General features: G+C 28.5%; 2 protein-coding genes across 2 annotated transcripts; one reads left to right on the forward strand and one right to left on the reverse strand.

Annotated features, from left to right (window-relative positions):
* The first annotated feature begins 1,268 nt into the window (after positions 1-1,268).
* Positions 1,269-6,576, forward strand: LOC107471578 (cycloartenol-C-24-methyltransferase). The gene is made up of 14 exons (XM_016091067.3): positions 1,269-1,357; positions 1,529-1,629; positions 2,413-2,479; positions 2,597-2,670; positions 2,753-2,837; positions 3,085-3,140; positions 3,240-3,294; positions 3,916-3,963; positions 4,155-4,238; positions 4,429-4,545; positions 4,638-4,721; positions 4,829-4,954; positions 5,469-5,566; positions 6,054-6,576. The coding sequence occupies exons 2-14, from the start codon at positions 1,565-1,567 to the stop codon at positions 6,115-6,117; spliced, it is 1,023 nt and encodes a 340-aa protein (XP_015946553.1). The 5' UTR covers positions 1,269-1,357; positions 1,529-1,564; the 3' UTR covers positions 6,118-6,576.
* A 71-nt stretch (positions 6,577-6,647) lies between these two features.
* Positions 6,648-11,096, reverse strand: LOC107471587 (cystinosin homolog). Its single transcript, XM_016091080.3, has 8 exons — positions 10,890-11,096; positions 10,671-10,803; positions 9,643-9,732; positions 9,014-9,138; positions 8,258-8,300; positions 8,031-8,148; positions 7,821-7,870; positions 6,648-7,036 (listed from the first exon to the last, which is right to left on the reverse strand). Exons 1-8 carry the CDS (start codon positions 11,006-11,008, stop codon positions 6,863-6,865), a joined length of 852 nt encoding a protein of 283 aa, XP_015946566.1. The 5' UTR covers positions 11,009-11,096; the 3' UTR covers positions 6,648-6,862.
* Between the last annotated feature and the right edge of the window lie 640 nt (positions 11,097-11,736).

The raw sequence follows: 11,736 nt of genomic DNA on the forward strand, positions 1-11,736 counted from the left end.
AGAACTTACTAGGGTTTTATGTTTTCGTTCTGTCAAGAAAAAAAAGTTTTTTTTTTCCCCTTCTGTTTCCGTAATATACGTTATTGCGTTATGCGACATGGACTATGTGAGTGTCCTTACTCTGCCATTGAAGTCCAGCTAGTGTTTTTCCAACTTTATTTAAATGTTTGAAAATATCAGCGGATATACAAATATTCCATCAATAATAACTAATAAACAACTAATAACCTTTACCAAAAAAAAATAACTAATAAACAACTGATTACCAATTTAGGGGGATACAAGGACGGTCCTCGCGGGGCCCGTTGACATGGACTTGCACGTTCATTTCTTAAAGTGTCTATTTAAATAAGTATTATGAATTTAAATTTTATATTTACAATAATTTATTAATCAAATTATAAATATTTAAATAGAATTTTGATTATACAATAGAAAAAAAAAGTTGCTGTTACACGGATGAATCCACAAAGCCAACGCATCTTCACGTGCTCATAGTGTCATACTACATTAACTCCCCCATATACTTTTGTTTAATTATAAATTTAAAAAGTTTTTATAAAAAATATAAAATTTAATCTTTAATATGAGGCTATTAAAATACGCATGTTAGCTACTTTATTTTCTTGCTATTTCACTGTGAAATTAAAATCGTTGGTTTGTGTTATTTCTTTTACAATAATGAAAAATGTGTTCTTTTTTTCTTTTCTATGACTCCATCATCAAATATCAAATATGATTAAGGATCCGTTTATAGATTTTTAAGTTTTTTTTTGTTTTTAACTCATAAAAATATATAGTATTAATGTCTGATATAATTATTTAAATTATTTTTCTTTTATTTTCATTTAATTTTTTATAAGACAGACATGGTGATCAATTTGAAATCAGTGTCCACGGTTGAATATCCAACAGACCAACACACACTTAACAGAACAGATGGAACTCTTTCCATGGGACCACAGTTACTTGTTTTAAATGTATAGGAAAATGAAATTTAAAGTAAAAGTAAAATTAAAATAATACATTTTTTAAAATTATATTAAAAAGATAAAATTCATGTATAAATATTTTTACGTAAAATTAATGATAAAAAATTATTACATAATTTAATATATTTAATTAAATTATTATTTAACTTCTCTTAACTGTTAATTTTATATGAAAACAACTATATATAAATATTTATTATTATTATTATAAAATTTTAATAGTTAAATCGATATTTTAATTCGTTCCTGGTGTGTGAAATTTTAGAATTTAGTGGCCACCAAGCCATCCATCTCCATATAAAGTTATAAAGAAACAAAGCTTCTCTAAAACTCAGACACTGTCTCAAAATCTCAACAGTGCATAGGTATTTTCACACTCTCTCTTGCATTCAATGCTAGTTTTTACTCTTTGCAGTTTGCACAGTTACATTCCTGTTTTTCCTTTATTTCTGCATTCCCATTCCTTTCTTAATTTTCCGCCTTTTTTCTTTTTTAATTTATGTTTGAATGTTGATTTGGGAATTTTGTGTGTGTAGATTCAAAGGTGGTTGTTTTTGAATTAAGTCATCGCTATGGATTTGGCATCCGGTGTTGGTGGCAAGATCAACAAAGCTCAAGTTCTAGATGCTGTTGATAAGTATGCCATTTCTCTTTATTTTAATAATTTTTTAGATTTATATATTTAACTTTTTAGCTCTATATATACATGCAATTTGTTTCTGATATTGATACTCGCATTTTGGTTGAATTTCTGTGTGATTTCAGTAATCTGTTCACTTTTTTTTAATTTACTCAAGTTTTCTCTGTTCTCAGTTGTTGTTTTTTTTATAATTTTATTTGATAATAAATGTTGCAACATTTAGTAAAGAAATTTTTAGATTTATATTTAACTTTTTAGCTTGATAATTACACATGCAATTTGGTTAAATTTTGTGTGATTTCAGTAATCTGTTCACATCTTTTTGTATTTACTCAAATTTTCTCTGTTCTTGGTTGGCTTTTGATAACTTGATTTGATTTGATAATAAATGTTATAACATTGAGTAAAGAATTTTTCTATTCGCAATGGGAATTTGGATATTTATTCACTAATCAATGTAACATTATCAAATCTTTCTTTCAATTTTACCCTCCATGCAACTTTAAGCACAACACAAAATAAAATTAGAACAGACTGTTGAAAATGTTCTGCATCTCTGTTGGTTTCGCTGCTAATATAATCGGGTGACTTGTGTTGGTTATGTAAAATAACTTGATAATTGTTTGTTCTTAAGCCCTTAAGATTAAAGTCATATGTGCTTCAGAAAATTGGTGATTCTACTGCTATTAAATTTGGAAATTATATAAATCTCAGTTTATTTATACATACATTGGTGGAGTAGTAATCTTGGTTTTATCTGTTATTGATCTTATTGTTCAGGTATGAGAAGTATCATGTTCACTATGGAGGAAAACAAGAAGATAGGAATGCTAACTACACTGATATGGTGAGAGACTAAGAAGAAAAAACAATAAAATATATTATGGCTCTGAACTATTATTATGGATATCTAGTTAATTTGATTATTTGCAGAAAGGATATCATAAGAATGCATATTTTTCAGGTTAACAAATACTATGATCTTGCTACGAGCTTTTATGAGTTTGGGTGGGGAGAATCTTTCCATTTTGCACACAGGTCTGTTTGCTTCATTCTGCAATTTCAAATTCAATATTTTGCTGTTAATTGGGTCATGCTGATGGTTTTTCTTCTCCTTCAGATGGAATGGTGAGTCTCTTCGAGAAAGCATCAAACGTCACGAGCATTTCCTTGCTTTGCAACTTGGCCTGAAGCCTGGGCAGAAGGTTTTGATATTGGTAGAAACTCAGGTGCATTTAACTTCATGTAAAGTTGATAGTTGAGAGTCGTTAAATTATTTGACAGGGTTGACTAAATTGTCATCTAACGGCTCTCAGCTATCAACTTCACATGAAGTTAACTGCACCTGAGTTTCCACCTTTGATATTTCAATAGAACAAAGTAGCATCTTGTTATTTGGTTATCTGTACATTTTTAGTAAATACTCATGAACTTTTTTATTTTTGGGCTTAGGTTTTGGATGTTGGATGTGGAATTGGAGGACCATTGAGAGAAATTGCTCGCTTTAGGTGATCAATAACTCTTCATTTTTGGCTTCCTCTCCTTTTGCTCTTCCCTGCTCTGCATTTACTGCTTGACAAAAATTGATTAAATGAATTTTTCTGCAGCTCAACATCAGTTACAGGGTTGAATAACAATGAGTACCAAATATCGAGAGGAAAGGTATGTGTTGTGAGATGTAACGCGCTGACACAAGTTTTGACTTTTGAGAAGTAATTGGCAAAAGTATTTGACCTTCTGGTTCAATCACTATATCTAGCTGATGTAGGCTTGTACTATCATTGTTAAAATTGTTTGTCCTCTCACATAAAATTTGTGCATTGATTTGAGTATTACTATGTATTTAGCACATTAATGCTTGAGAATTTTGTAGTATATGTCTTCTAGTGTTTGATACACAAAGTCTATCATCCTAAGCTTCCTGTTAGTTGAACAGTTATTTTGACCTTCTTGATGAAGTATTTATGTTGATTTTCCATATTTTCTTAAAGATGATAGTATCTATACCTATATGTAGAGAGAATTGGGGTAGTTTGATTTAAATCTTGGTTTCTCACATCTTTTTGGTCTCTCTCACAATTTTGTAAAAATAATTCCAAAATGGTCATTGTGAGAAATCGAACCTAGTCTCTTTAAGTTATACTCTATATAGATTTCTTTAACTACAAAACTATGATTATTTTTTTGTTTGTTGGGTTATATAAAAAATAATTAATAAGAAGTGTTGCTTGACGGCAACTTCAAAAGCATTTCCATCATTTACAGTTTTTTGTTATTTGACAGGAACTCAATCGTATAGCTGGAGTAGACAAGACTTGCGACTTCATTAAGGTGATATACTGAGAAATCAATTAATTTTTGTTTTCCAAGTTGGAAACCTACTAGTTTTCACAACATGTGGATCCAAGATTATTGTAAAATTGTTCCTATCCAATTATATATGTTGGATATTTATTTTTGGAAAAGCTTATATAAAAATGCATAAGACATAGCTTTTGGCTAAGAGTAGTTTGATAATGCAGGCTGATTTCATGAAAATGCCTATTCCAGACAACAGTTTTGATGCAGTATATGCAATTGAAGCCACCTGCCATGCACCTGATGCTGTATGTGACCGTAATTCATACACTTACGAACTTTTTATTCTTACTTCTTTTGCAAGCTATCAATGATTATGGATCAATTTTCAACATAGCCTTACATATAACTGCATGAAGTAAATGTGTTAGCAGTAAATTTCAACAATGATGGAATTTTTATGTGCTAACATATTTAAACCTCATGAATTCGGAATAGTATGGATGCTATAAAGAAATTTACAGAGTGTTGAAGCCCGGCCAATGTTTTGCTGCATACGAATGGTGCATGACCGATGCATATGATCCCAATAACCAAGAACATCAAAAAATAAAGGTAAAATGTGGACAAAACGAAGATGTTATCTATTAATTCTGTGGAAACAACTTCATGTTTTGTAATTCAATACGTAAAATTGATTCTTGCAGGCAGAAGTTGAGATTGGTGATGGTCTTCCAGACATTAGGTCGACTGCAAAGTGTCTTGAAGCTCTTAAGCAAGCAGGTTTTGAGGTGAACAATAAAATCTTACTAGTTATCAATTTCGACGATATTGTTATTTGATTTTCTAAACGATAGACAATTGGCTAAGAGGAGAATCATTCCTTTTCTGTATGAAGATAATATGGGAAAAAGATCTTGCAAAGGAGTCTCCTGTTCCCTGGTACCAGCCTTTAGACAAAAATCACTTCTCACTGAGTAGCTTCCGTCTAACCGCTGTTGGACGATTTTTTACCAGAAACATGGTATTGTTACTCAACACCATAGTTATTTTTTTATTCGTTTTAAGTATTTGGATTTAATTCCACTATATTGTGATTTGGCAATTAGGAGAGTGGATTTTGCCACTTCCAAATTGAGAATGTCATTTCCAAATTGAGACATCTTAATCTCAATTACCAAACATATTTATTTCAAATTTTCATCAAGTTAGAGTAGCATTATCAATTTTAGAGTGGCATACTAGCATTATCCTCTCCTTGAAATTGAAACGTTAATTATATATTGTATTCTATTTGTATTATTTATGTGGATAAAAATTTCAGCATTACTTAACGAAGTATGTGAATCATTGTCAATCAAGTGCCATTTTGCAATTTAAAATCCTCGTGTCTATTAATTAAGCAAGACATATGTCATATTGTAACGCTATTGCTTGAGACCTCTTACCTTTTATATATATATAAGATAAGATTTTTTGTATTACTCAATTTGATATTAGTTTCAGTCTTTCAGACCATGAATTTGATCTATTTGTAGGTCAAGGCTTTGGAATTTGCTGGATTGGCTCCAAAGGGGAGTCTAAGGGTTCAAGATTTTCTAGAGAAAGCTGCTGAGGGACTAGTTGAAGGCGGAAAGTAAGTTTCTCATTTATCTTTGTAATGTCATTTTCTATCCACATTTGAAGCTTATATATTATATACTTGTTTCAATTGGAGCTAAGGTTGGGATGTTCTTAATTCTTAAACCATTCCTGGAAATTCGGCTCCGATAGATTAGTGTCTCAGATACAAAAATACATAGACATAGAGATGCACAAAGATGTATAGTTGCACAGAACAGAGATGGCGAGAAACACGATAGAACTGAAATATAATGTCTCAATGTGTATCATCTTAAAAAGAAGGATAGTGGTATCTCTCTCAGTGACCCATCCGGTCTTGATCTCGTCTCTCATTCTCATTCTTGACTCTTAAGTTGGAAGGACGCTAATATGAAAACATCTGAGTTTCGATCGAAGCACCTCAGAATCAAATGTGATTTATTTTAATCTAACAACAATTCTCACTAGAGGAGGACTATCTGAAACTTGACTTGCTTTTGTTACCTATTTTCAATTTTCAGGAAAGAGATATTCACACCTATGTACTTCTTTTTGGCTCGGAAGCCTCTTTCGGACAACAACTAAAGTGGTGACACGAATTGCATTCTGTAGTAAGGACTTCAAATCTTGGATTGTGTTTTTTTAATGGCCTTATCAGAGTGATATTGCCCGTTTTAAGTTATTTTTGTGTGTTGATTTTGATTGTAGTTGGTGGTAATTAAGTAGGGTGAAGACTCACATGCAGTTGTCTTTATGTGAAGTTGATAATTGAAAACCGTTAGATGGTAATTTAGTCAAACTTGTCAAATCATCTAACGGTTCTTAAATATTAACTTCACATGAAGACAACTGCAAATGAGTTTCCACTATTAAGTAGAGATGGCTTTGAATTTTCTCAATGGATGAGTTATCACTTATCATATCATATGTACCCTATGTAGTGTAAGAACATAAATAAGAAAGAAACTATGTGATTTCTAACCCACTTTGGGAATTCATTGTCTCTATGTTAAATCTTTATGAAATCCAATTCCTTATTTACTATATTTTTCTTTTTTCTTTTTTTTTTTTTGGTTTTAACGAGTTGATGTGTATTCTGATGTATACTGAAGTACTAGTTTTAAACTGTCCTTAGTTATCCCTATTGAATATAAATTTAAGCAACATATATAAGTCTTTTAGAGTTTGGCAAATTCTTGACAAAGTTTAAACATGAAATAACTAATTATACAAAGTAAAGAACTTGTTTCATAGAATTTACAATGCGAAATTCAATGAATAGAAATATAAAATATTGGTATGGTACAAATACAATTCATTTTGTCCAAGTTTATACTTCTTGAGCAGGAACAGAATCTTTGATTTGTTGATCTATTGGAATTGGACTTTCAGAGATTAGAGGTTGCTTGATTTCTTTGTAATTTTTGGAACAAGTAACCCCTTTCTTTTCCGGATAAAGTACATAGTGCTGAAGCATTAGAATTGAATCGTAAACTATAGTCACCTAAAATGATTTAAGAAGAAAAAAAAAACAAATTAGAATTCATTGATTAATTACTTACATACACATAACTTGTATTAGATAAATTAGCCTTTAACAAAATACTTTGACAAATTGGTTTTTGATCTTTTATAATATTAGGCATATTAGTTTTTGATAAAATAAATGGACAAATTAGTCTCTTATCTTTTCAAATTTTAGACAATTTAATTCCTTAACTATACTACTTTTGAGGAAAAAATTAAAATTAATTTGTCACTTTTTTTGAAAAATATTAGGAACTAATTTATTCTTTAATCTTATTAGAAATTAGTTTTATTAAAACTTTAAAGTGCAGTTGATTTGCGTTTTCACTTTCTGTTTTTTAGATTTTGTAAAAGAAAAAGTGAAAATAGGAGGTGAAAGATTTTATTATTTTCACTATTTTTACTTTTTTGTTTACAAAATCTAAAAAAATATAAAATACTAAAAATAAAAATAGAAAATAAAATCGCAAACCAAATGAACCTTAATTTGTCTGATTGTTAGAGATTAATTTGGGGTTGCACTCTAAAAGATATTATATACTTAGTATATAATCAAATATACTATAATCAATGAATAGGAATACAAGTGAAAATAGAAGTACATGAGAATATCCTTTATTGATGAAGCGTGCTTTATTTTAAACTAGTTCCCCCATACAAAAGAGTTGAAGAATGAATTCTTATTTCATGGATTAATTGGAAAAATAAGGAAATTAATCATCTTTAAAGAAAAATATTGAAAATGAGAGTAAATTACATACCAAAGATATCAATACTTTTCCCATGTTTCCATAGAAGTTCACCCATGAACCTAGAGTGAGGTACATTATTGAGTTAGAACTTAGAACTCACAACACACATTATTTATTTATATAATTTGATATTGTATAATGAAGTATGTACTAATTCACTAAAATTTATTATTAACCTTGATCTATATTAATAAAATAATAAAAACTAACAAACCTAACCTTGATCTATAGACTGCACAGCCATTTGTGAATAATTAAAGACTCCTCCGGAAAAATCAAGAAGAACACCACCAATGCTGAATCCATCTGTGCTCTTTCTCAAGAAGTTCATGAATGCCTATGTTCCATAATACAGTATCATTATGACTTAATTAACATTAAAAAAAAAAGAATAATGTGAATCAAGTAATAAATGCATGCATGCAGGGTAAGGCTTGCATTCTGACCTGGGGAAAGTATTTGATTATTGTCATGCATACTTGAATTGAGCTGCATTTTATTGATTTTTCCACAGTATTATCAGAGGAAAATTTAATCATAATACATTACATATTAGTTAACTACAATAAATAAATTAATGAGTTCAACTAAGGATGGAAATGTCTTTGGTCAATATTATCTAATTTTTTAAATTAATATTTTTATTCTAAATTTTAAATTCTAAACCATATATTAATCCTAAATCCTAAAAAAAGGTTAAAAATAGTTTTACAATAAAAAATTTGACTAATTTAATTAAAAATTAATTCCCTATACTTATTCTAAATGAATATATAACAATAATTATAAAATTATAATAGAATGAAAAGAAAGGAATAGAAATGCATGTCTTGGAAAACAAAAATACTCTATCATTTATTGATTAATATTAGTATTTGTTTTGAGATATTGAGACAGAGACTAGGAGACTGAGATTTAGTATCATATTTGTTGGTTCAGAAACTGATACTAAAATTTCTGTCTCTATTTCCAAAATTTCAGTATTTAGTATCTCCAAAAAGTAGGGACACATGAGACTAAAATTTTTAGAGATGGAAACTGAAACTTTAATAATATTTTATACCTAAAATATCTTCATTTCAATTAATTAATTCCAATTTTACCCTTTGTTCAAATAATGGCCCTAAAAAAATGAAACAGGTTCATGATCCTCAAAAGATTGGTTGAGAAACTGAGTCACCAAAGAAAATCATCAAACTTACTTGAAGATGGAGATTAGCCAAAGCCATGAGTGGGAAGGTAATGCAATGAAAAAACAAATTGAATAAATGAGGCACACAATAGCCACTATTGAAATGGCATATTTGGTGAATTTCTGATTTCCACGCTGCAAAAAGTTACAAATAAAAGGAACCATTTTTTAAACTATTCTAAGTCTCAACAATAAACCAAATTAAACTTTAGGTTTCATTATTACGTTAGTCTATATAGTTTTACCAAATTGTAATTAGATCCCTATATTTTTTTTTAATTGGATCTCTACATTATTTTTAATTTTGTAATTAAGTAATTTTTATGTCAAAAATATTAAAATTAACCGAACATTTCTCCTAAAAAACAGAGGATCAAAGATATAATTAGGTTCTTAATCGTGGATATCTTCAAATTTTGAAGAAATATTTAGTTAATTTTAATAATTTTTACACTAAGAAAAACTTAATTACAAAATTAAAAACAATGTAGAGACTAATTGAAAAAAAATTATAGAAACCTAAACATAAATTTGATGAAATTATAAGAAATAATAGAATAATAGAGTAATTAAATCTAAACTTTATTAACAACACAGTAATATAAAAGATATATTTAGGAGAAGTTTGATAATACTTACTTCATAGATTGCAAGTTGGAACAATACAACTAAATTCATTACAACAGAGTGAGTTGAGAAAGCAACATCATTAGCCGCTACAGGGATCATCTACAAAAATAAAGAGATCATATAAAATTCAAATGATTTATTTAGGAGACTAATAATTAAGAAGCTTGGTTCATTTTCATGTTCATAAGATCAATACAAAAGTAGTGACTTGTCCACTTATGATGTGAAGACTCCTATAATAATTAAGAAATGTTGTATGTTTTTTTTTTGTATTAAAGTGATTGATAAGAAATAAAAAAAGAAAAAAATTTGTTTCTTAATATCATAAAAGAAAGATGTACATTTAGTAGTATACCAAAGAGTGATGCAAATATAATGTTTAGATACAAAATTGTACGAGAATTTGTTTTTACACAATTAATTACTTTTTCCGTTTCAAAATACATATATAATCTCTAGATACATTGATTCCATAACCCAAGAAAATGAATGTGATTTATATTTTGATATTGAGAGTGAATTTTTTTATAACTAAATTAATTTTCTTAAAAAATAATGTTATTCGTTAATTTCTATAATTAAGATATCTAAAAATTTATAAAAATTAAGGAACAAACCTTATAACAACGATTTAATTGTCTCCCAATATAATTTGATACAATAAAATAAAAACATTTAATTTTAATATGAAAGATAATTATTTTTTTGATATATAGATACATAATTAAATGGAATATGTATCAAAATTAAATTCAAATAAAAATACAAAAGAGTTATTAAATCTTATATATATCTCAGTATTTTCTAACTACAGAATCAGAGGCACAAGTATGATGAGTGTACAACTTTACTATGATAAAATTCTGGACTATACTACTGTATACAAAAATCAGTTATTAAAATTAGTTATTAGTATAAAATATATATTGGAATACAAATATACATTAAAAATAAATTAAATTACACATGTATATATACACAAATATATTAACAGTTGATTTTAGTAACTAAAAAATGAAGAAGAAGAAGACACAAACCTGTTGGTAGCCATACTTATCAAAATATTGTTTCTGAATAACAGGACTGAAGAAGAGGGAAGCGTTGTATATGAGATATGACCAGTGCTTTATCGTGTTTAGAATCTCGTAATCAAAGTTCAACCCCACCACACTGATGAGTTCAACACAACACTTGATAGTTAAAAGCAAAACCAAGAAGAAGAAAAAACAGAACAAGGAGTAAGAGTATGAGAAGACCTTTTTCTGCGGAAGTTTAAGATGACTTGTGGGTAACAAGATATGCCCCATGAAATGAAAGTCAACCAACCAAACACTTGGTAAATTACTTCCAATGGAACTGAATTCCATGAAGCCATTCTTTCTTTCAGGGGAGGAACTTCTGCGTTGCCAATGTTACAAGCAAGTTGGAACTCTCCATACTTTTGTGGCAAAGTTTTGTGGGACCCTATTCATCAATATTCCACTCGTTGAATCTCACGTCTTAAATTAATTAGAATTTATTTTATTTAATATTTATTAATTATTAGACAAGTTTAAAGTTTAAACTATTATTAACTAATTTATTTTGGTTGTTAAATAATTTCGCACAAATATATATTAATTCATCCTTCCTATCATTGGTAAAAATGATAAATATTATACTCTAATTAAGAATTATTAGATTCAAGTCCTATAAATAATTTTTTATTAAGTTAATTTTATAGTCCATTGTTTATATTGTTCACAAAAATTGACGAAACATAGAATGTATTTATTGAGCGGTATTTGTCTTATATAAACAATATTAACAATAGATGTGCAATCTCTTATGTGAGTACGAGGAGATTATGTCATTTGAATTATAACTTTGACGTAATTTACATCATAATGGAAAATTCTAGGAAGCCAGTAACTTTTGTGTTTTATGGCCAGCACTTAACCATCAAAACAAAAGTGAGTGATTTCCCACCATTAGATGTAATCTCATACCATTAAAAATACTATTGATGACTAATTAATAGTTACAAAATACTAAAATTGCTGGCCCTAGTATTATAATATTGAAAATTGAAATTGATTTGATATGTCATTATAATATTTTATG

The sequence above is a fragment of the Arachis duranensis genome, chromosome 10 (genome assembly GCF_000817695.3).
Source record: "Arachis duranensis cultivar V14167 chromosome 10, aradu.V14167.gnm2.J7QH, whole genome shotgun sequence".
In the NCBI taxonomy this organism is placed as follows: Eukaryota; Viridiplantae; Streptophyta; class Magnoliopsida; order Fabales; family Fabaceae; genus Arachis; species Arachis duranensis.

Bases quoted from the DNA above. Each gene is read 5' to 3' on its own strand.
- LOC107471578 (XM_016091067.3), top strand. From the start codon at position 1,565: ATGGATTTGGCATCCGGTGTTGGTGGCAAGATCAACAAAGCTCAAGTT. The intron at 3,295-3,915 runs GTATGTGTTGTG...GTTATTTGACAG, and splicing joins ACCAAATATCGAGAGGAAAG to GAACTCAATCGTATAGCTGG. The intron at 5,567-6,053 runs GTAAGTTTCTCA...TTCAATTTTCAG, and splicing joins GGACTAGTTGAAGGCGGAAA to GAAAGAGATATTCACACCTA.
- LOC107471587 (XM_016091080.3), bottom strand. From the start codon at position 11,008: ATGGCTTCATGGAATTCAGTTCCATTGGAAGTAATTTACCAAGTGTTT. The intron at 9,139-9,642 runs GTAAGTATTATC...AACTTTTTGCAG, and splicing joins TCCAACTTGCAATCTATGAA to CGTGGAAATCAGAAATTCAC. The intron at 7,037-7,820 runs GTATGTAATTTA...AAATCATTTTAG, and splicing joins GAAAAGTATTGATATCTTTG to GTGACTATAGTTTACGATTC.